Genomic DNA, 26,162 nt, shown 5'->3' on the forward strand with positions numbered 1-26,162 from the left:
CGGCTTTTGTGATTCAGGGGGTCATTCACATGAATTGGGACAAAATTTAAGCTTTAGTATAAAGAGCGAGGTACTAAGGAGGGGGTGAACCCCCTCATATATGTAATAAAAACATGAGAATACAAAAGTTCGTTCCGCAGGCTAATTTATAAGTTACGTATATCTTTTACTAATAATAACATTCGTAAAAAATTAAAAGTTCTAGTTGCCTTCTAGTTGCCCGCTCTTTCTTTCTCAATATCATCCGATCAAAACTATGAGAAAGCCATTTACCCCCCCCCCCAAAAATGCAAATTTTGTTTTAATTATTCCTCTGCGGAGAGCCAAAATCAAAACATGCATTAATTCAAAAACGTTCAGAAATTAAATAAAAAAACAAGTTTTTATAACTGAAAGTAAGGAGCGACATTAAAACTTAAAACGAACAGAAATTACTTCGTATATAAAAGGGGCTGCTTCCACATCAACGCCCCACTCTTTACGCTAAAGTTTTTTACTGTTTTAAAATGAAGAGTTGAGAGAGAGTCAAACTTTAGCGTAAAGAGCATGGCGTTGATGAGGAAGCAGCCCCTTTCATATACGAAGTAATTTCTGTTCGTTTTAGGTATTAATGTCGATCCTTACTTTCAGTTAAAAAAACTTATTTTTTTATTTAATTTTGCCCAATTAATTTTGTCTGAGAATTGGTCCGGTCTAAGAGCAGATCCGGTCAGGTCATCCTCGTCTGGGATGGGAGTATGTCAAACAGTTCGCGGTAACGAACTGTAGTAAGGAGCGACCCGGCTCAATAGTAAACGAAACTATAAAAAACGAAATTTTGATGCTAAAAGATACATCAAAAGAATCGGATTTTCATGCTGATTTTAAATATATAAGTTTCATCAAATTTATTACCACCCCCCCCCCCCAAATATTTCTACAACTCGCAAATTGATCTAACGTAGATAAAATGTTATTTGAGACCGTTATACAAAGCCCAAGGTGAACCCTTTCTTCATTCTTTTGCCCCCCCCACCCCAAAAATTCTTATAAGACCTTCTTGAGTCTACAAAAAGTTTTAAGGGACTGTCTTGCCCGAGGTGAAAACAGTGGAGGTTCTAAGCCTGTGCAGGGGACAGCTGCCCCCCAGTTTTTCTGGCATTAAATTCCTTTTATTTTGTATTTTAACACCCCTATGGTGTATATTTCCCCCGCCCCAGATTATGAGACCTAAAACCACCACTGGGTGAACACGAAGCGACCCATTAGCACTGGTATGCCTTGGAACATACAAGTCAATAATGCAACAAAACACGTATGAGGAAAAATGAAATCATGTAACCTTGACATCCGAGATTTACACCCATAATAATGTTCATTCTGCTTCATTTCTTGACATGTAACTGATGATTCTGATATTTAAGGTTCAAGACTATTGTTATCAGCACTTAATTACCTGGCAACACTGCAACAGGCATAAAACGCTTTATTTTATCTAAAGGAAATGATGAAAGGAAAATATTGTACTTAAAATATCCATTTCCGGAACATGGCTGATTCATTTAGAATTCTAGTACAAATATTTAAAATATTTAGATAGATAAGGTTCGAAAGATAAGTTACAGGATATGATGAAGTATGCCCATTACATTTCTTCTAATGTTACATTACATCATGTCCGAGCCCCTCAACGGTCATACCTGTCAATAAAAAAACTAAGTTCAATGAAATCAGGGTCGTATCCAGGATTCTTTTTCAGAGGGGGGGGGCGAAAAAACACTTTAAAACGCTTTAACAAATCGTTTATATTCATTTTTGTTATGTTTTTACGTGTCAGGCAAACATTTCAGGGTAGGGGGGTTTTACCCCCCTTACCACCTCTGGATGTAGCCTTGAATGAAATGTATTGTTTTTGTCTTGATTTTAACCCTGTAGGCTATATCAGATTTAGAAGTAAATAATTGAAATGACAAAAATAAAGTTAAAGCTGATAGTCATATACCAAATTGTTACAAATTTTCGAGCTTTTAAACGATTTAAATGATTCCAACCAAGTTTCCACTTATAACAAGATTATGCGTCGTTTAATGAAATCCATACATTCGTTTATAACGCTGAAGCTAAAACGACTTCGTTTGTTTAGCCGGGTCTGTCCCCAACATCTCAGCAACGTAATGAAGAATTGACCTTATTTTGGCTTTAAATTTATGTTTGATACACAGTGTTTCCAGTGTCTTAGACTAAGTCACACCGCCAAAAAGTAAAAATGCGCCGAAAGCTCCATTTTTCAAGTGAAAGTGTGCCAAATAAACAATTCTCCCCCTCAAAAAATGCGCCGATTCGAAAAATTCAATGCACAACCCTCTCTAAAAAGCGCCGAAATGCGCTCCATCTGGCCACTGTTTTTAAATAGTGTAAACATATTTACTTTGCCTCTTCCAAAAGTGCCTGTAGTATTTTTTTTTCCAGGTGCCATTAGCTAAAAAATAAAAACCTAAATAACCTACCTCTTTTACTACCCGGATCTCTTTCCCGTTACAACAAAATTTGCTAACCTGTTCATTATCGCTTCTTTGTTAACTAAAAAGTTTATTGATCATTAAACAGTGGTAGGCAAGGTTATATTTAATGGAATATTCATTCAAAATTTTACTTAATACTTTCGTGAAGTATATTTTAAAATTCCGTTAGTTCTAAGCAACTGACCTACATTGAAGTTAGTTAAAATGCCATAAATTTAAACTGATAAAACCATACACATTCATTTTCCTATGAACCTTTTTTAAAAGTTAAAATTATCGAAATTGACAAAATCAGTGGTTACAGCAGTATCAGTATCTTGAAAATGAGCTGATCAGAATCCAATTTTGGGTTTGATTTTAGCACCTAAACCCTTGACTTACACTTAATTCTCAACTTTCATAATACAGTATCTCAAAAAGCGTTGATTGGCTTTAGTAGGCCTACGTCAAAACAGTAATTTTTAATCTAGTACCAAATATTTAGGTAGTTGTGTATTATTCAGAACACACTCAATAAGTGAAGTTAGGTTCTTTCTTGAAACAAACTACGATGCAGGTACATTTTAATTAAATATTTGGTAATTGTCCATTATAAAACACACACAAGAATTTTGCTGAGAAAATCCGAATTCATAGCCACAAAGACAAAACTCAATTCAGTTTGCTACGCGTAGTGATAGAAGATAGTGTCTGAACATGGATTTTGAAATGAAGATTTGGGATTTGCCAAAGACTGAAGAAGAGGCAATTATATTATTTTTTGTTATGGGTTTTGTATGGGTATTTGTTATGGGTTGTTGCCCATAACAAAACAGTGCGTCAATGGACACAACCTGACTTTATACTCTTTCGAGAAGGAACATGTTTGGCAGTGTAACAATAGGCCATGTTTGAAAAAAGTCAATTTGCGTGTAAATAAGTGGTTTGCTGACAGTAGAATACCATTTATATGGTAATTTTATAATTTTCCTAATAAAGTACTATATTTTCATCATGTTGTTTCATTTCATTAGCTTTATCAAAAGTTTGGGATTATATTTGCACATTGGCGGGGGGGGGTGCATTATATCAAATACCTAACTAACTTAACCTAACCACCTCTATATGTAAAATACTTAATTAAAATGTACCTGCATCGTAGTTTTTAATCGAAGTAGTCTGCATCGAAAGAACCTAACTTCACTTATTGAGTGTGTTCTGAATAACACACAAGTACCAATATTTATGATATAAAGTACTGTCACCAATAAATAAGCCAACTACAAAACCTCCAGAGACCAACTCAGCTGCACACGCTCCTCCTACGCCCTATAAATCGATTCTCAACTCAAATATTAGCACGCATACAGGCGAAGGATGTCGCAGTAATTTTATTAATGTCCCCTATCTCAGTTATTTTCATAATGTGGATAATTTTCATATTTTATGGTAATTTTATATATTTTGGTAATTGTAATTACCAAATGATAACTTACAATGGTAATTACTATAATAATGGCAATTGTCATGTTTTAGCTAGTGAAGCTGCAGCTTCTATCCGCAATTGAGGACAGGTTGGAATGAGGCATTTCAGCCAGATGAACTACGAGATTGCCGGCTATGGGATGAGGCAAGTTTGGGGCTTCTAACGTTTTGATGTCTTATAAAAAAAACAAAAAAAAAAAAACATTTTTTTTAACTGAAAATAAGGAGCGACAACAAAACATAAGACAAATAGAAATTACTCGGTGTATGAAGGGAGCTGTCCGCTCCTCAAAGCCTCACTCTTTACACTGAAGTTTTTATTGTTTTAAAAAGTAGAGTTGTGACAAAGAGTCACAACTTTAGCGTAAAGAGTGGGGCATTGAGGAGGGGACAGCCCATTTCGTATACGGAATAATTTCTGTTCGTCTTAAGTTTTAATATCGCTCCTTATTTCCAGTTAAAAAAATTGTTTATTTATTTATTTAAATTTTGAATGTTTTTCAACTAATGCAGGTTCAAATTTGCCTCACCGTACATGACAAATTAAAACTAAATTTAAATATTAATTTTGTCAAATTTATGCCATATATGAAGGGTTGCTCCCTCCTCAATAGCTGCTCTTTACGCTAAAGCTATTAGCACTTTAAAAACAACAACTTCCTATTTTAATTAAAAGGCCCCGTGCTTCAGTAGACCTTCTAAAAAAATGGGACAAACAGTCACACTTTAGGATAAAAAGGAAGGTATTGAGCAGGGACAAACCTTTATATATGGAATATTTTTCTGTTCATTTTTCAAATAATGCCAGTAAATTTGGCTCACCCTGCTTATATACTTCCTGATTAAAACACTACACGTAAACAATGGGTGAATTTCATAACTTACTGGCCTCTCCTCACAGACTGTGGGGGGTCATTTTACCACTAAAGACATAATTACTTGATCTTTTAACAATATTGAACAAAATGGGTACCTCAAATTTTTGATCAAATAATTTTTTGGGGAAATGAGTGTGGGAGGGGGCCCAGTTGACCTCCAATCTTTTTGGTCACTTAAAAAGGGCCCTAAAATTTTCAATTTCCGTTCGAATGCACCCTTCTCCTGATCCTCTAGGACTATTATTTTGATAAAATTGACCATGGAAACAAAATAAAAATGAAAAAAATAAAAATAAACACGCATTAGTAATCTGTCTTCTGGCAAAAATAGCAAAATTCCATGTTTGTGGAGATAGGAGCTTGAACATTTTAAAGCAGGGCTCTCTGGTATTTTGAAACTGAGGATGTGATTTTCATTGAGATCTCTTTAATTTTAGGTGGTGTTTCCCCCATATTCCAAAAATCTGGCAAATTTTCCAAGGTTCCTAACTTTTAATGGATAGCTCTAAACTTGATGAATCTTACATATTTGGAATCGGCATAATAATCTGATTCTTTTGATGCGTCTATTGATATTAAAATCCCGTTTTTTAATGTTTCAGTTACTATTGAACCAAATCGCTCCTTCCTTACAGTTCGTTACCACGAATTATTTGAAAATATTCTCTCCTCCTTGAAAAAAATTTTCCTCCTTTTGTTAGATTGTTTTTGTAGTTTTTGTCGAAATGTAGTTAGGTAGGTAACTTAATTCAAAAACAATACTATAAACTTTCATTCATCAGCTAAAAAAATAGGACACATGGCCTGTAAGCATAGCTGATATCTAATCCGATCCATTTCTTTAAAATATTTTACTTATCATCGAAAAATAAATAAATAAGATAAATAAACTTCAAATAAAAGAAAACAAAAAACTGATGATCAACTTAACAAAAGGGGGTGAGATACCCTTCTCTAGGTGTAAAATGAATGCTCATTTATTGATTATTTATGCCCTAGGTCTTGTTTTTTCTTTCTGTTAATCCACTTCTCCTGTTCATAAAGGAGGTTACAAATATATTATTTTTAGTAAGTTATATATTTTCCTTTATGAGTTATATATTCTACCGTCCTCGCGGAGTGGTTAACACGCTAGGCTTGAAATCCTTTGCTCTTGAGGACGGGGTTCAAGTCCAGATGTCGGTGATTATTTGGTTTGGAACGGGGGTCAGTTGTGTGATTCTGTAACCTCAGCAAGAGTTGACCCAGCTCTAAATGGATACCTGGAGAAATCTGGAGAAGGTAAAACTGAAGGGTGAGCGAACGCACAAGCTGGCTGGCATCCCAGTCCCATCGCACTTCCTAGCAGAAGGGTTATGCATCGGAGATCGGCACCGCCATTAGGGGCTTCGAGTCCAATGTCGTATTCTTTATCTTTTTTTCCTTTTTATTGGATTTGGTTGTCAGTTTCTTCCGTCCAGAAATTCGATCATTTTTGTGTGTCTCGTATATGATTTTTTGGCTTAAAAAACATGAATTTACTTCTCGGGAAAGGGGTTTCAACCAGGTCATTCCTCCCGCTGGAGCAAATTTTATGGTGCCTATATAAATGTAAATACTTGAGTTGAATATTTTGTCTTAAAAGTAAGGGCACCTACTCAAATTTTGTCAAGGAGGGCAAGTCTGCGCAGATATCCCTAGGTTGGCGCTGGGTCAAATAGTGAATCATATTTTTCCCACTAAATTGTTTTTGCCAAAAAAGCCTATTTAACTTCGGTAAGGGAAAGTTTTCTTATTTTACCTTCAGTGGCCATGAGATTTAATTTCAGTTGTCTGAATAATTAATTTCCCGCTCTTATATGCCAAACGGTTGCAATTTTCCTCTTAATTAATTACCATATAGTATGGATGCGGAAACATGTCAAATGCATCTAAGAATAATATTTGGTTAAACATGATTGTATAATGTGTCCACGACTGATTCAATGACTTTCTATAGGAGCGACACTTTCGTGTAAGTCAAGATGGTAAAATTTTACTTTAGCTACTTATGGCTATTTCGGAAAGGGAATAGGTTAGGAAAATGAAACTTTCAGGGATGGGTCTAAAGATATTTTGGGTAGTGGAGGTAGGTGCTTAAAAATACCTTCCCGGGACACACTTTAGCCTGTAGACCCATCCCTGAAAGTTTCATTTTCCTAACATATCCCCTTTCCAAAATACCCATAAGTAGCTAAAGTAGAATTTTATCGTTTCTTTAAGCTTAGCGTGAGACAAGACAAGGGGCAGAATAGATGGGAAATACATAATTTGGGCTATGTATTTGCATTTTAGGGGACAGACCCACTATACTTTATCTCCTCCCCCCCAATGGGCAAATATATAGCCCAAATTTGTTTCTAAAATACTATATTTTTATCTTACTTTGGTACATTTCATTAGGATTGAGCATCAGCGAAACATATTAGAATAATATTAGGTAGGGGTATATCACTTAAGTACCCATTTTCTTCCTAACCTAAATTACATGAATGAAAAATTTCCTCGGAGGGGAGGGGGTATGCCTAGCATCAAACTCTAGAAAATAAAAAAAAAATATAATTTACCTTCATCATCAGCAAACAGAGAGGGTGCAGGAAGTAGCAATGATAGAGGCGAAGGCAGGTCAGAAGAAGGTTCAACATTAGGGGTTACTGAGTTCCGACGACTCGATAAGGTGCTATTACTCAAAGAACTTGGGTCAGTAGCAACAGGTTCAAGCTTAGCAAGATCTAAAATAATTTGTTCTTTTTTTAGTTCAACTTTTTCAATTAGTGAATCAGAGGTTATTTCTGAAACAAAATCCATTGGCGGCAACACAATTGATTCAACATTATTTTCTGATATAATTAGCTCTTCAGTTACAAGTGGCTCATCCAGAATTATAGGAGGAGGAATAATAATTGGATCATGTAATTCACTGATTTTGATCACATTTTCATTTTGATCTCTAATTTCACTGGTCCGTGATGATTCCGAACAAACTGAGCTTCTTCTACTTAAATCATTGTCAAGTCCTGTCGATTTTTTTGAATCTACGCGCGAGAGTTTCTTTTCATAGCACAAGCCCTCTTCTTCGACACGCGATTTATAAGTGGATATAGAGAACCTCATCTTATCAGATAACTCAGAAATACTAGATCGTCTACTTGACTCTGAGCTTTCAGTTGGAGGAATCGTATCAGGTACTGGTGGAGCCTCCTTCACTTCACTATCTGATTCACGTTTTTTTAATGTTTCACTCAGCTCTACTAAAATCTCACTAACTTGCGACGCCTCTTTGCAAGTCAACTCCTTCAGAGCTTGCGTGTCCAACGTCTCATAGAGATTGTTAATTGCCACATGCTTTTTCACATCGGTTGTGCTTTCTCCTATATATTCATTTTGAAGAACTATCTCAGATATATCCGGTTTGACTGGCTCTGTAATAGTCAAAGTCTCAGGTCCAGTCTCACTGATGACATCTATGATCTCATCCACTTTTTTTGTTTCACCTTCACTCTCGTTGAGCAACGCTTCTTGAAATGAGGCAGTGTTTAAAAGGTCACTCACGATGTCACTCACTTCTTCATCACTAGATAAGTCTTTAAAGGGGGTAGGGGGGTCTGGTATCTTATATTCCCAAGTATCAAGTGGAGAAGAACTACGGCTTATAATGACCGTTGGTGAGATTTCTATGGCACTATCATTAGACGAAGAATTTGAATCGGAGGGTGCATCGGACAAAGGGGATACAGATATCTAAAACAAAATGACGTCGATAAAAAAATAAGATCTACATTATCCTATAAACAAGTTAATAGTTGCGAATAGTTGCTATAAACAAGTTAATAGAAGCTTAAAATTAAGAGCTATATACCTAGGAAACAAAGATTAAAATGTTTTCCGAAATACAGGTTTCAATTTAAATGTTTGTATTAGAAGCAAGGCCGTATTCAGGGGGAGAGGGGTTGAGGTAGGGGATTTGAACCAACAAATGTCAAATTTCGCTCGGGTGGCTGAATTTCAGGTCAGTCAATGAAAGAAAGATGCTTTTTTTTTTTAAGTGAGCAACCCTTCAGGGAGAGGCATTAAATTATTTGTTTCGACATCTGAACGTTTTAGGACGTTACAGATGCCAAACTATAAATTTTGCAATCCCAAAACAAATACACAATTCAACATGAAATTAAATTATAATTTAATTATTAGTTAAATTATATTTAAATTATAATTATTAATAATTATAATTAAATTATAAAATAAATTAATTATTTTTAAAAGCTACTTTAAAGTCCATCAACAGAAACAACTATCACAATTTTTTATCCCATTTCGGATCACTTATAGCTTACCTGATTACCTGATAAGCCTTATATATGTCATAGGCAATTTGCTCTTCTTTTGTTTTTACCTAGGTTAATCTGTCAAAAAAGAATGATGCAGAACTCTCTTCTTGTGCAGTCCACCTAACAAGGCTAATTGGAAGCGAAACTATCAAATTTGTTTTATCCCATTTCGATTCACGTATAGCTTACCTGATTACCTGATGTATATCATGGGCGATTTGTTCTTCTTTTGTTTTTACCTAGGTTAATCTGTCAAAAAGGAATGATGCAGCACTCTCTCCTTGTGCTGTCCACTTAAAACAAGGTGAATTAAAGGAATGATGCAGCACTCTCTCCTTGTGCTGTCCACCTAACAAGGTTAATTGAAAGCAAAATTTCCTGATAGTTCTTGAAATTTAATTGAAAAGCTTAACTGTTGCCAGGCAATAACCAAGAAGCATTTATTTAATTTAAAAACATCCTTTCCAGCAAAAAAAACTTTCAACTTGTAATATAAGAAAAAGCGAATCGAATTTGTTTTCAAAGAAAAAACAAAAAAGGTTTGTTCTATACCAAATACTAAAAAAGGCATTTGATAAATCTAGAGGAAATTTCAACCCTCTCCCCTCCCTCAAACTGATAACCCCGAACCAAACAATTAATAACATTAATTTGTTTTTTACCGCCCGACTTGATCAGTAAGAACGCGATCAGTAATCACATCATCAAAGGCTATTCCTCAGCGTTGAAAAAACAACAATAAGAAAAAAATATTGAAAGAAGGGACTAAATTGACTTTGCAGCCAGTTGAACTTTATCCTTTTCGATCGTAGACATCGTGACGGGTCAAGACTTGGAACAATATCTTATATAATCTAGTTGGTATTATAAAGCTATCCGTAACTTTTCAGGATTAAAATACCATAGATGAAACTCTGTTACGAAACTGCCTCATTATTACAAAACTGCCTCATTGTTTCACGCTATCGTTTGTACCCGTAGCATAAACAATTAATTATATGTTACAGAGAGTGTGGGTACACCAACTAGCGAAAGTTTAAACCCCTCAGTGCTTTCATTGTTTTTACATTATCGTTTGTACCCGTTGCGTAAACACTTAATTCTAGGTTACAGTAAGTATGGGTAGGCTACACCAACTAGCAAAAGTTACAAATCCCTCTTCGCTGAAGATGATTGTAGCCTAACAGACGATTATTACTTACAAGTCCCCTGCATTTCTTACCACTGGAACCAAATTGGTGTTACCATCAAATACAACGGAAACAAATAATAGGTACAACAACTAGCCAAAGTTGCAAACCCCTTATTGCCGAAGATGATTATGGTCTAACAGTCGACTGTTGCTTACAAGTCCTCTACTTGTCTCATAATTGGTATCGGCCTATTTTTGGTTTCAGTGTGTACCCTACTACCGAAGTTGTCAACCATTTGAAACTTTCAAACTAGTATATCTCATGAATGGATGACATATACTTTGATCAGCTCATCAAGAGCTATCGATTGATGTCGAAAAAAAATTCTATCTATCTTAGTTCAAAAGTTGATTTTTTTTCCCTTAGGCCTACTTTTTAACGTCACCACTTAGAAAGGAGCAAAGGATAAGCTCCAATTTCTTTAACAGTGACAGAACTTTTAAAGTTTAAGAGGTACATATGATAACATTTCTCTTCCTCAATCACAAGTCCGAAAATAGAAATGATAAACCCAGCCAAAGTCACGGCAGCACCTTCGGACCCGTGGGAAAATGGCGCTTTTTTGTTTCTGTAATTTTTTTCTATTTATCACTCAAAGAAGATATATTGGCTGTGGGGCCGGGTAACTGCCGCATATATATAACACTTATAGATTTTAGTCCATCTTCAATTTGAAAGTGATGCCTGCCTCCTTGCCGGCTAGAACGGAGCTTTCCACTCGAAAGCAGAAACATGGTTTGATGAAACGAAAGCTTGGCTGCACAACTTCGGATACTCTTCTCTGACATAAGCTATATAACTCCACTTCACTTCACACACCATAGGCTCTGGCTTGTGGACTAGCAAAAACCATCCTTTTTGGCCCCAGGCAAGAGTTCTGCGGAGCTTTCCAAAATGTAATGTTATATTCATCAATCCGGCCTGAGCTCCACACTTTCCGTAAAAACCGCACAGGTTACACCCTTACCAGTTTCCAGGAATAAGCTGAGATCGGTGGCAAAGGAAAAAAAAAAAAAAAAAAACTGGGACAAAACCAAAGTGTTGCTCTCGCAACACAATTCAGAAACAAGAAATTTGAAGATGGACAGATTTTCTTATTTCACATAAAGAAGCAAATTATCTCTTTTAACTTTATCTACCCTATTACGATGACTAGACCCGGAGCCCCCGAAACCACGAAAAAGAAGAACGATAAAAAATATTATAATATGTTTTTCGTCATATATTCTCCCTGAGTTTTAAAATATAGATAGAATATTCCAGAATGCCTTCTTTTATTCATTGTTTTTATTTGTCTTTGCTTTTCCTTTTGCTGCCCTATTTTAGATGTGGTGGGCATTTTCTGCGGGGGAATTTTCATGAGTAATTTTCCACGGAGGGGAAGTGGATTGTCCGTGGTAGTAGTTTATACTAATTATCTCTCTATTATTTTTATAACTATAATTTTTTTCATTTATATTGTTTAATAGAAGATTTCGCTTTTAATGTCATTTTGTACAATTACTGCTCAGCTGTTGCATATCACGAGAAAATTCTCTGATTTTTACATTGGCTAGTTTTTAGCACGCAATGTAGTTATTTAGTAGCTGATATAAGCAGAAAAACTTGAACCACATAATTATTACTGCTTTTTTAGGTGACTGATTTGGCAAGAACTATTTCCTGACAGCGCAAAAATTATGTCCCTTAAGCGCTTCTCAGCCTTCGAAAAATCAGTAAATAAATTGAGGTATTCTGGATATATCTCAGGGCGTGGCAATTCGACACATCAGCTACACCTAAGCAACCATCAGGAAAATTTGATGCATTTTACTTTTCTAATTCCAAGAAGTCATTTAGTCTCTACATTCAACCGCAAATAATTACATATAATTCTTATTGTAGGAGCCCACTTGACAGGAATCCATGCTTGGCCTTTATATTTTCAAGTTATCCTTATCAGGGCATCCAGGGACAGTATTAGGAAGGAGCTAAGCCAACAGGAAAAGCTTAGCCCACTTAAAAAGAAAAAAAAAGTCAATATAAACTTAACAAAAACAGACACAGGCCAGTCTTTCAAAGGAGGTATCGCAAAACTAGGAATTGGACTCTAAACATGGGAGTTACAAGAATTTTTCTCTTGCATAAGGGGGGTAAGACCCTCTTCCGTCAGAATTTAGCATGAAACTGGTTTTTCTAAGAGGGTCATCAATTTGCGAGAGAAAACTACCCATTCTTAAGCCTCTCTATTTTCACCACGATTCTAGACTACCAACTTGCTTTGTGCTGATTTTATGTTATATGAGTTTGTTCATAATTTGATATCGACTTAAAAAAATGAACATTAAGAATTAAAATGAACAGAATTTTTTTCAGGAACAGCACTAGGGGACTGTGGGTCAGCCCCCTCCTTGATATTTGAATTGAAGATTCAGAGGTACTTTTTTCCCCATCCTAATTGTTCTTGTGTTTTAACGGTCGTTCTTAAAGCTTTGGGGACAGAATTAATACTAAAGTGTAAGGATCGTCAGGTTAAGGAGGGGGTTACCTCCCTAATAGACTCAGGATCATGTGAAACGACTACAATACAAACGATATGTTGTAGGTATTGGTAGGCTTATGGTCACGTTCTTTTTAGTATTGGTGTGTACAAGAAAAAAAAAATGATGAATGCAGAGGAGGGGAAAGCCATTAACCAAAGTCTGCACCCCGTATGAAAATGAATAGATGAAGAGAGGAAATGTCTATTTTTAGCCAAATTCGTACTTCACTAGTGTTGCAGTAACAATATACTTAAGCAGTTGAATATACTTAGCAGTTGATAAGATTGTGTATTATCTTGTTTTCTTGTTTATTGTATTTTTTCTTTGGTGTGGTCATTTTTTGCATGTAGTTGAGTTGTTGAGCTGTATTAAACTTTCAAGCGTAGCATAATCTTTATTATTGAGCAATCAGAGGGGAGATCTAAGGTAAAACTTTTTGAAATTACGGGAGCTCAATGAGCAGTTTCCCTATCTAAATCATAAATCTAATTAAAATAAATTAAAATTAAATTATTTAAATTATTTAATAAAATGAATTTATTAATTAATTAAAATTAAAATAAACGGCCACTATTAGCAGGTATACTTGGGAAAAAGTAGTGTTCATATAGGTTTTCAAACAAATTTCCTGCCATTTCGGTTTTCCGTTTGTGTAGCATAAAGATGACGTTGGAATCAAGAAAAGTCTTATCATTCATAAATTTGAGCTATTTCGTGGGTCGCTCAGTACTTAATAAGAATCAAATGAGTAAAATTTACATACATGTAATACTGAATGTATGTCTGTGTGTAAAAAATCAAAGAAGTTGTCGAGTACACTCTTGCTAAGGTCTTAGGTATGAAATTCCCTCCCTCTCAAGGCCCTGTTAATACTTTTCGCGCTGACTGAAATTAGAGACCTCTCTACACAAGTAGTTGACAGTCCCTTCGGGTTACAACATTCACATTTTATGGATATCCAATTAATGCGTGAGTTAATTATAAATTCCATCATCTAATACACTTCCGAAATTTTAAAATTAATTTTTCAATAAGGTCTCTGAACTTGGTATGCAACAGTTTCCTTAATTTGGTATTCTAATGTTTCAAATATTCAAAAACACTGCCGTCATTTAATCTATTCAGTCTGGCATTAACCATAATATGGAAAGCATGAAATTTGAAAAAAGTCGATGTTTGATTTTATCGATTCAGTATATTATCATTTTGCTATATATTTAGAAAAAATGGGGGGGGGGGTCCAAGGAGAATTCTCCATGGATGAGAGGTTTTCTGATAGAAATGCATTTACAGGGGGGATTGTACACGGAGGGAATTTTTAAAAAATACGCTCGTACTTAATACGCGTTGGGGGAGGGGAGTGATTTTCCGTAGAGGATAACTTCTCGTGAGGGAATTTTCTGAAGGGGGAATTTTCCGAGGAGGAGAGTTTTTTATAGGGGAGAATTTTCTTTTAATATCCTTTTTTAGATTACAGCTCCATGGGATTGCAGCTATTTTAATAATAATTCTTATAAGAATAATACGGGTAAAACGGGATAGCAATACAAATGAATCTTGGCAACCAAAAAGCGTATGGAGCATGAGAAACAATATGACCCTGAACGTTAAATAACGATGATTGATTTCCTTATGGTTGGTTACAGAGGTAATAATCATTTTGATTGTCAGATTAAAGTCTTGAATTATGATTTAGAAACCATATATGCATAATATTACTTCGCCTCCATCAGAACCCTGTCAATTTTTTCTTCCAATAAAGAACACTTAATCTTGTATCCAAAATATTCTCAAACTTTCACTGAATTACATCATTATGGGTGGCTAGCCCAAGTCTGTCTCTATGTCTTCAGCTAAAATGTGAGAAAGGCGGATAAATTAGAGAAGATATAGGGGTTCAAGATTAGCGGTGAAAGTTTCAGACAATGGTAGTGATTGGGGAGGGGGTAGTGGAGTATTTCCCCATAGACTTTGAAATACGCCATTTTTTATGTTCTCTTTTTAAAGAAAAACGCAAAAAAATCAATTCCCCTTGGATTCTGAAAAATACCATTTCTTAGAAAATTATTTGCTATTTATCTGTTAGCCAGTAAAGACTCGAGAATTTGGATCTACAAATGAGGGGTTGAAACAACTGAGACCCTTGGGATGCAGATAGGATATATATATATATATATATATATATATATATATATATATATATATATATATATATATATATATATATATATATATATATATATATATATATATTATGGGCTGTATATTTACACATGAGGAGGGTTGGGGGTCAACTTTAGCGGGGCTGCATGCAAAATGTTACCTAAACTAACCTAAGTGCCAACTAAGTACTTATTGATATATAGCTACAATGTAGTTTTCCACTGAGCCAAAGCTAACTGTCTCCATATACAAACAGCAATAAACCCTTTATTGCCTAATTTTATGGATCTGAATTTTCGAGAGCGTACTGGCTAACAGATATGTTTATAAGAAAACAAATCCTTGTCCCCACCCCTCCCCGTAGTTTTATGAACTGATGCCACTTGCCATGAGCATACCAGTGTCAAGGAAGGAATATATCAACATTTGAAAAAAAGACAGTCATCAAACAAAAAAGGCAGATTTAATAACTATCACCATTTGTTATCCGGATATATTTTATAAGATTTTTCAACTAAAGCCGGCTTCCGCGGTTCTAACAAAAAAAAAGCTAGAAACAAAATACTGATAATAGTAGTCCCCAGAGCTTAACATACAATTGTTACTAGCAATTATTAGCAAAATATTAAAAACAATGCGGAACACATTTGAGAGAAAGATGTGAACAAATTTTATGCGCAAAATACAAAGAATAAACTAGCAGATTTTTTCATTTAGGAAATAAACAAAGACAAAGCAAAGTTTGTGTGTTTAAAATGTTTTTTAAAATCGTTGATTACATTTAAAGGTCCGATTTTAAAAACATCTCCATCCAATGAATTTGTTCCCCTGAATGAATAATAACAAACTGTTTGCTTAACTATTTTGTTTCCACTATTTAACGGCCAGTATCTACAAGCAAAATTTTCAAACAATTTGGTATGTTTTCGGAGAACATTGAGAAGAGAAGTTCCATTAAATTTAGTCTCACCTAACACACCATAAAAGTCATATAATCTTAATGAAAATCACAGCGTCAGATTCAGCGTATCAGAAAACCCTACTGTAGAAGATTCAAGCTCCGATCAGCAAAAATGTACAATTTTGTATTTTTTGCCAGAAGATTGATCACGGACGCATTTTAATTTGTTTCTATTGGGTGATCGTATCGATACAGCTGCCCTATAATGTCGTATATAATCTAGTGCCCTTTTTAAGTGACCAAAAAATTGGAGAGTAACTAGGACCCCTCCCACACTCATTTTTCCCAAAGTCATCGGAAAAAATTCGAGTTAGCCATTTTGTTCAGCAGAGTCCAAAAATCTAATAAATATGTCTTTGAGGATGACTTAATCCCCACCGTCCCTGGGGGAAGGGCTACAAGTTATGAACTTTGCCCTTTTTTGCATATAGTATTTGTTATTGGGAAGTATACAGATGTTTTCAGGTGGATTTTTTCTAGTAAAAGGGAGGGAGGGGGTTATGTGAGAGAATCTTTCCTTGCAGGAATTTATCATGGGGGAAGAGAGTCAAGCAGTTAGTGGTAACGAACTGTAATAAGAAGCGACCTGGCTTAATAGTAACCAAAACTCTAACAAAAGGAGTTTTTACATCAAAAGAGTCGCATTTATTATACTGATTTTAAATATATAAGTTTCATCACGGTTAGTCTTACCCATCAAAAGTTACGAGCCTGAGGAAATTAGCCTTATTTTAGAATTATAAAGGATATCACCCCCTAAAAGTTACGGAATCATAACGGAAACCACATCACCAGATTCAGCATATCAGAGAACTCAACTGTAGAATTTTCAAGCTCTTATCTACAAAAATGTGGAATTTCGTATTTTTTGCCAGAAGACAGATCACGGATGTGTGTTAATTTGTTTGTTTGTTTTTTTCTTGTTTTTTTTTTCCCGAGGGCTGATCGTAGGGGGGTTCCTCTCCTCTTAAATATCTCGCTCTTTACGCTAAAGTATTTTTAGTAATTTTAAAAGAGCTATTTATTCTAATTAAACGGCCTTTGTGATTTAGGGGTTTTATCAGAGAATAGGAACAAAATTCGAACTTTAGTGTAGAGAGCGAGGCATTGACGAGGGAGCGAACCCCCTCATATACGTAATAAAAATATACAAATATAGAAGTTTGTCGCGTGAGTTAATTTTTAAGTTACATATATTTATTAAAAATAAAAAACGCTCATAAAATAAAATTTAAAGTTCTAGAGGACTTTTTAAGTAGCTACAAAAATCGGAGGGCAACTTGGCCCCCTCCCATGCCCCTTTTTTATCAAATTATCCGATGCAAATTTTGAGAAAACCATCTATCCAAAAAAGTGAAATTAACATGCAAATTTCGTTTTAATTATTCATATACGGTGAGACAAAATCAAAACCTGCATTAATTCAAAAACAATCAGAAATTAAATAAAAAATTAAGTTTTTTCAGCTGAAAGTAATGAGCGACATTAAAACTTAGAACGAACAGAAATCATTAGGTATATAAGGGGTTTCGACCCCCCCCCCCTCAATACCTTATTCTTTACGCTAAAGTATTTCTAGTAACTTTAAAAGAGCTATTCATTCTAATTAAACGGTCTTTCCGATTTAGGGGTTATTCTTAAAGATTTGGAACAAAATAAGACTTTAGTGTAGAGAGTGAGGTATTGAGAGGGCGCACCCTCTTATATAAGTAATAAAAATATACGAATGTAGAAGTTCGTTACGTAAGTTAATTTGTAAGTTACTTATATTTTTTACTAATAAACACGTTCGTAAATAAAATGAAGAGTTCTAGTTGCCTTTTTAAGTGACCAAAAAAGAATGGACGGCAATTAGGTCCCCTCCCCGCCCCTTTCTTTCAAAACCGCCCAAACAAAACTTAGAGAAAGCCATTTAGCCGAAAAAAGTAAAATTAATATGCAAATATCGTTTTAATTATTCATATACGTTGAGCTAAAATCAAAACCTGCATTAATTCCAAAACGTTCAGAAATTAAAGAAAAAAATAAGTCTTCTTTACAGCAGAAAGTAAGGAACGAAATTAAAACTTAAAACGAACAGAAATTATCCCGTATATGGGTCTGTCATCGCCCCGCTCTTTACACTAAAGTTTGACTCTTTTTCACAACTCTACTATTTAAAACAATAAAACAATTTAGCGTAAAGAGCTGGGTGTTGAAGAGGGGACAGCCTCTTTCATGTACGGAATAATTTCTGTTCGTTTTACGTTTTAATGTCGCTCCTTACTTTCAGTTAAAAAACTTGTTTTTTATTTAGGAGTCGACGTAGATGATATTTACAAATTAAAGTTTTGTATTACGTTTCTCTGCTTATTTGAAGTTTGAAATAGTGTTTAATTAGCCGATCAAACAGTTCGTGGTAACGAACTGTAGTAAGGAGCGACCCGGCTCAATAGTAAACGAAACTCTAAAAAAAATTGATACAAACAGATACGACAAAAGAATCCAGATTTTCACTCTGATTTTAAATATATTAATTTCATTAAACTTAGTCTTTGTCATCAAAAGTTACGAGCCTGAGAAAATTTGCCGTATTTTGAAAAATAGGAAGAAACGCCCCCTAAAAATCATAGAACCTTAACGAAAATCACACCATCGCATTCAGCGTATCAGATAACCCTATCGCAAAAGTTTCAAGCTCCTATCTACACAAATGTGGAACTTAAAAAGTTCCCTTTTTAAGTGACTAAAAAAGTTGGAGGGCACCAAGGCCCCCTCCCACGCTCATTTTCCCCAAAGTTAAGGGATAAAAATTTTTAGATAGCCATTTTGTTCAGCATAGTCGAAAACTATAATAACTATGTCTTTGGGGATAACTTACTCCCGTACAGTCCCCAGGGGAGGGGCTTGCAAGTTACAATTTTTGACCATTGTTTACATGCAGAAATGGTTATTGGGAAGTGTAAACACGTTTTCAGGGGGGATGTTTTTAAGGGGGGGGGCGGTGAGAAGAGGGGGCTGTGTGGGAGGATCTTTCCTTGGAAGAATATACCATGGGGGATGAGAAATTCAATGATGGGCCGCCGGATTTTCTAGCACTACTATTAAAAAACAATGATAAAATAAAGATGAAAAAAATTTTCTACTGAAAGTAAGAAGCAAAATTAAAACTTAAAACAAACAGAGATTATTACGCATATGAGGGGTTCCTCTCCTCCTAAATACCTCGCTCTTTATGCTAAAGTATTTTTAGTAATTTCAACTATTTATTATATGGCCTTTCTGATTCAGCGGTCATTCTTAAAGAATTGAGACAAAATTTAAGCTTTAATGTAAAGAGCGAGGTATTAAAGAGGGGACAAAATCCCTCATATACTTAATAAAAATATAAGAATGTAAAAGTTGGTTACGTCAGTTAATTCTTATGTTGTGTATATTTTTTACTAATAAAAACGTTCGTTAAAAACTAAAAGTTCCAGTTGCCTTTTTAAGTAACCAAAAAGTTGGAGGGCAACTAGGCCTCCTCCCCCACCCCTTATTTCTCAAAATCGTCTGATCAAAACTAAGAGAAAGCCATCTAGCCAAAAAAAGAATTAATATGCCAATTTCATTTTAATAATTTATGTGTGGAGAGCCAAGATAAAAAATGCATTAATTCAAAAACGTTCAGAAATTAAATAAAAAAAAACTATTTTTTTTAACTGAAAGTAAGGAGCGACATTAAAACTTAAAACGAACAGAAATTACTCCGTGTATGAAAGGGGCTGTTCCCTTCCCAACGCCCCGCTCTTTACGCTAAAGTTTTTTACTGTTCAATAAAGTAGAATTGAGAGAAAGAGTCAAACTACAGTATTGGCTATTGGGAAGTGTACAGACGTTTTCAGGGGGATTTTTGGTTTGGGGGGGGGGGAGAAGTTGATGGGGGGTTACATGGAAGAATTTTTCCATGGACGAATATGTGATGGGGGAAGAGAATTTCAATGAATGGGGCGCAGGATTTTCCATCATTATTTAAAAAATAAATGAAAAAAATATGAAAAGTTTTTCAACTGAAAGTAAGGAGCAGCATTAAAGCTTAAAAAGAACAGAAATTATTACGCATATGAGGGGTTTACCTCCTAGTAATACCACGCTCTATACGCAGAAGTATTTTTAGTAATTTCAACTATTTATTCTACGGCCTTTGTGATTCAGGGGTCATTCTTAAGGAATTGGGACATATTTAAGCTTTAGTGTAAAGAGCGAGGTATTGACGAGGGGGTGAGCTCCGTTATATATGCAATAAAAAATACGAATATAGAATTTCTTTACGTAAGTTAATTCGTAAGTTACGTATATTTTTTACTAATGAAAACGTTCCTAAGAAATTAAAAGTTGTAGTTGCCTTTTTAAGCAATCAAAAAATTGGAGGGCAACTAAGCGTACTCCCTCGCTCGTTTTTTTCTCAAAATCCTCCGATTAAAACTATGAGAAAGCCATTTAGCCGAAAAAAAAATTAATGAGCAAATTTCGTTTTAATTATTTATGTGCGGAGAGCCAAGATCAAAATATACATTAATTCAAAAACGTCCAGAAATTAAATAAAAACCAAGTTTTTTTAACTAAAAGTAAGGAGCGACATTAAAACTTGAAACGAACAGAAAATACTCCGAAATGAAACGGGCTTTTCCTCCTCAACGCCCCACTCTTTACGCTAAAGTTTTTTACTATTTTAAAAAGTAGAGTTAAGAGAAAGAGTCAAACTTTAGCGTAAAGACCGGGATGTTGAGTAGGAAAAGCCCTTTTCATATACGGAGTAATTTCTGTTCGTTTTAAGTTTTAATGTCGCTCCTTACTTTTAGTTAAAACTTGTTTATTTTTATTTAATTACATTTAAAGATTCGATTCTCTAAATTTCTACCCAATGAATGCGTTTCCGCGACTAGTAGTAAAGAATTTTTGTTAGCTAACAATTTTGCTTCCATGAACTAAGAGATATTTGCTAGTAACACAATATGTCACGAAAATAAGCCTTTGGTGCATTCAGGGGTTCCAATAAGGGAGAGGGAAAATTGAGCTCCAAAATTTTGAAGAACATCTTTTTTGGTTATTTTCACTGAAAGAAAATGCAAGAATACTGCTCAACTAGAATAGAAAATGACTGTTTTGCTTCTTCATTGAAAAATTGAGAAAAACCTCCCCCTCCCCCTAAAGCTGCCTTAAAGAGGCACTCCTGAGTTCATTTAGTTACAGTTTCGTACGCTTTTTCTAAAACCACTCGGGCTTTCTCACGGCGTCTCATGTGCTGCAGGACAAAAAAGAAGAAAAAAAAAAGAAACTGGAGTTTAGTATAAGATTGTTTCAAGTTCTGATCATTTAAAACGTTTTAAAGATAATAACGGATGAATGACGTCAGAAAATACCCATGATGACGTCATTCCAAGTTCCGTAGAAATTGATGCAAGCCCAGAGAAAAATAAAGATTACATCTCTATATTTCCTTCATTCCTCATTTATGGACAGACAACCCCGCTTTTTAAAAATAACTCCTGTTTTAAGACTTCCTCTGTGAATATGTGAGCCAGTAGAAGATCAAAAGGTTTTAGGCCACAGTATTTTAAGAAGTCTTTTTGTTTCTCTGCTTTACAAGTAACATTGAAAACTAAAAATAACTCTTAATTTTTTTATATATCCTTTTTAAAGTTTTACGTTGTAAAAATCAGACAAAAAAACTAAATTTGTGTAAAAAGAAATAATTCTAAATGAGGGGACTTCTTTCATAATGTGAGCCACGATAAATCTAAAAACCTCGAACTTACTCACAATCAAACTGTTTGGGAAACACTAAGTTAGTCTTTCATTAAAATCACAAGAATGTTTCGTTTGTAAATGTCTAACGCTTTGAGTTCACAATAATAATTAGAAATAAGGCTCTCAAGCAAAAATTGTTTCCGGGAGGGGAGGCAGGAAAAAAAAAATGTTTGAAATTGTGAAAAGACCATTGTAACTCGAAATCTAGGATCTCAGGGAGGGAGGGCCCTGGCTCCTTACTGCATCCATCCCTGGTAGAAACGCTCATTATAAACGCCAGGGCCAGATCTAGGAAATTCGGCCCTTGCATGGAGAATTTTGATGCAGAATGTAGGATTGTCACGAGACAAAAATCTTACAAATCTGACTATTGCTGAAAATCGCGCTTTCGGCAACCAGATTGTGAAAAAAAACACCTTGAATTTGAAAACTCAGAGAGAATGAGCTTAGAAGTAATTTATTGGTCAAATTAAAAGTATTACATTGATGCCAAATCGAAGTTGTAAAGAGAAAAGGAGAAAAAACCCTGTACTTTAACAGAATAAATATATAATTTTTTAGTGACTGTCCTACCAGCATTGTTTGAAAAAAAAATAATGACAAATTGTCATTATTTTTTAACAAGATGGTAATAATCAAGAAAATAATTTTATAGTTTGAGAAGCAAGCATAACTTATCCGAGCATAACTTAATGCTCGGGCATAGATTAATCGAGCACAAATAGCATAATTGCAAAAAGCATAACTTAACCGAAAAATCAATATTCATTCAAATCTTAGAAACGTGAGTTTTTCTATATTTTGTTTTGAATAATTTTACATAGCAAGGTCAAAATTAATCAAAATGACAATTTGATTTTCGAATCAGTGGATTTTAAAAATTTGGATCGGATTGTTATGAAAAATAGTTCTTCGCCTGTTTTAGTTCTCTAATCATAAACGTTTGAAATACTTGCAGGGTACCGGCTGAAGCATAGCACAACCAAAACTACGTTTCTAAAAAAAGGGTTAGGGTTGTTATGGAAAGCAAATGTGGTAGACATGGAACCTCTCTTTAAATTACCTTAAATCGCATTGTCCATCGAAATAAGGATTTAATCCTGTTGAATCGCTGGTTAGTGATGACGATAGTTGGACGTCTCAAAGGCATCCCACTCTGTTCGCCACGGCTTTGATGATCATTCTCCACCAACGGCTCTTTTAAAGGCAGCAGTACTGGGGGTAGTGACCGCTTCTTCGGTGAGCAAACTCCACAGACTCACTGTTCTGTTAGTGAAGAAGTTATTGCGTAGTCTAGTGGCAGCTCTCTTCTGGTATAGTTTCCGACTATGTCCCCTTGTTTTTGCAGACTCGTCAAGTTGAAATGGCTTATTTAATGGACAGTTAGAATTAAGGAGCTTATGCGTCATAATAATATCACCCCTTTTACGTCTGTAGACAAGAGTGGGGAGTTTCAGTCTCTTGAGACGGGATGAGTAGTTCAAATATTTGAATCTGTCAATTGCTTTTGTAGCCCATCTCTGAACTGCTTCTAACTTCTGCTGGTCACCTTTGTTGAGAGGACTAGTAACACACATGCCAAACTCCAAATTAGGCCTAACCAATGCCTTATATAATTTAGTCATTACCTAAGGTGACCTACTAGCGATTGTTCTTTTATAATGTCAAGGGTTTCGAGTGCTTTTGCTACAGCTGTCTGTGTATGCATAGTGAATTTTAATTCTTTATGAACTATGACCCCCAAGTATCTCTCCGCGTCAGACGAGATGATAGTCTGTCTTGATCCGTCCATCTTTAATATATGATAAAGGAATTTCTCATTTTCCTTTCCAAACTGGATTGTTCGACATTTATTTACATTGAATTCAAGTCTCCACCGAGTTGGCCACTGGGAAAGTACCCATAGGTCATTATGCATAGAGGCTTTCTTATCGGGTGTATCAATAGGTCCAATGAGTTTGGAGTCATCAGCATAAAAACTTATTTTATTTTTTAGTGTGGTTGGTGCGTCATTAGTATAAATATTGAATAATTCTGGTCCCAAGATGGTTCCCTGGGGCACTCCACTTGATGCTTGCACTTCTTCTGAAAAGAATACCTGTCCATTTTTTCCGAACATCTTAACCCTTTGCTTTTTCCCGGAAAGTAACTGAAGCACCCACTCTGCAATTTCATTATGTATTCCAATTGCAAATAACTTGGTCCTTAGTCGACGGTGACATACTTTATCGAAGGATTTCGCAAAATCCAATACAACCAAGTCGACAGGGATCGCTTGATTTAGATGCTCAGCAAGATAATCATACGCATCAATGAAATTAGCTCAACCCAGCATCCATGTCTGAAGCCATGCCGACTATCACTGAGCAGCTCATTGGTGGTAAGATGTCCGACAATGTGAGTATTCACGATTCCTTCTAAGATTTTACCAGCTACAGATGTAAGACTAATGGGTCAATAATTGGAAACACTGTTGCGGCTATTCCCTTTGTGTATTACATAAAAAAAAACTAGTTTTTTTTAACTGAAAGTAAGGAGCGACATTAAAACTTAAAACGAACAGAAATTACTCCGTATATGAAATGGGTTGTCCCCTCCGCAATCCCTCGCTCTTTACGCTAAAGCTTTTAATTGTATTAAAAAGCAGAATTGTGGCAAAGAGTCAAACTTTAGCGTAAAGAGCGAGGGATTGCGGAGGGGACAACCCATTTCATATACGGAGTAATTTCTGTTCGTTTTAAGTTTTAATGTTGCTCCTTACTTTCAGTTAAAAAAACTAGTTTTTTTTTATTTAATTTCTGAACGTTTTTAAATTAATGCTTGTTTGATTTTGGCTCTCCACACATAAATTATTAAAATGAAATTTGCATATTAATTCCTTTTTTGGCTAAATGGCTTTCTCTTAGTTTTGATCAGAAGATTTTGAGAAATAAGGGATGGGAAAGGAGGCCTAGTTGCCATGCAATTTTTCGGTTACATAAAAAGGCAACTATAAATTTTTATTTTTAACGAATTTTTCTATTAGTAAAAAATATACGTAACTTAAGAATTATCTTACGTAACAAACTTTTATATTCTTTAATTTTTATTATGTATATGAGAGGGTTTGTACCCTCGTTAATACCTCGTTCTTTACACTAAATCGCAAGTTTTGTCCCAATTCTTTAAGAATGACCCCTGAATCAGAAAGGCCGTAGAATGAATAGTTGAAATTACTAAAAATACTATAGCATAAAGAGCGAGGTATTTATCTCCTCCTAAATACCTCGCTCTTTATGCTAAAGTATTTTTAGAACCCCTCACATGCGTAATAATCTCTGTTCGTTTTAAGTTTCATTGCTACTCTTTACTTTCAATTGAAAAAAAGATTTTCCATGTTTATTTTTTCATTGTTTTTTTATAGTAATTTTAGAAAATCCTGCGCCCTTTTCATTGAATTTCTGTTCCCCCATGACACATTTCTCCATGGAAAGATCCTCCCACATAGCCCCCTCCCCTCAACCCCACCCCCAAAACCAAAAAAAAATCCCCTGAAACCGACTGTACACTTCCCAATAACCATTATTATATGTAAACACTGGTCGAAGTTTGTAAGTTGCAGCCCCACCCCAAGGGACTTTGGGGGAGTAAGTCATTCCTAAAGACATAGTTATTATGGTTTTTGACTATGATTAACAAAATGGCTATCTCAAAATTTTGATCTGTTGACTTTGGAGAAAAAATGAGCGTGGGAGGGGGTCTAGGTGCCCTCCAATTTTTTTGGTCACTTAAAAAGGGCACTAGAACTTTTCATTTCCGTTAGAATGAGCCCTCTTGCGACATTCTAGGACCACTTGGTCGATACGATGACCCCTGGGAAAAAAACAAAAAACAAAAAAAAAAAACAAACAAATAAACACGCACCCGTGATTTGTCTTCTGGCAAAAAATTCAAAATTCCACATTTTTGTAGATAGGAGCTTGAAACTTCTACAGTAGGGTTCTCTGATACGCTGAATCTGATGGTGTCATTTTCGTTAAGATCCTACGACTTTTAGGGGGCCTTTCCCCCTATTTTCCTAAATAAGGCAAATTTTCTCAGGCTCGTAACTTTTGATGGGTAAGACTAAACTTGATGAAACTTATATATTTAAAATCAGCATTAAAATGCGATTCTTTTGATGTAGCTAATGATATCAAAATTCAATTTTTTAGAGTTTTGGTTACTATTGAGCCGGATCGCTCCTTACTACAGTTTGTTACCACGAACTGTTTGACAGATGTAACGTTAGCATTCCGCCAGTCCGGAGGAATCTGCTTAGTATCAAGAGACTTCTTAAAACATGTTCGTATGGGGAAGGGCTAATTCTGCATGAGCTTCTTTCAA

The 26,162-nt window shown here is 35.1% G+C and overlaps 1 protein-coding gene across 5 annotated transcripts in view; it reads right to left on the reverse strand.

The window, feature by feature from the left end:
- Window positions 1-26,162, reverse strand: part of LOC136043853 (serine-rich adhesin for platelets-like) — a 267,313-nt gene that overhangs the window by 14,976 nt on the left and 226,175 nt on the right. For all 5 annotated transcript variants that reach the window (XM_065728839.1, XM_065728804.1, XM_065728812.1 and 2 more), the window contains one exon: window positions 7,429-8,602. In XM_065728839.1, the coding sequence (XP_065584911.1) occupies window positions 7,429-8,602 (1,174 nt within the window). The remainder of the gene's footprint in view (window positions 1-7,428; window positions 8,603-26,162) is intronic.

The sequence above is a fragment of the Artemia franciscana genome, chromosome 1, assembly GCF_032884065.1.
Source record: "Artemia franciscana chromosome 1, ASM3288406v1, whole genome shotgun sequence".
In the NCBI taxonomy this organism is placed as follows: Eukaryota; Metazoa; Arthropoda; class Branchiopoda; order Anostraca; family Artemiidae; genus Artemia; species Artemia franciscana.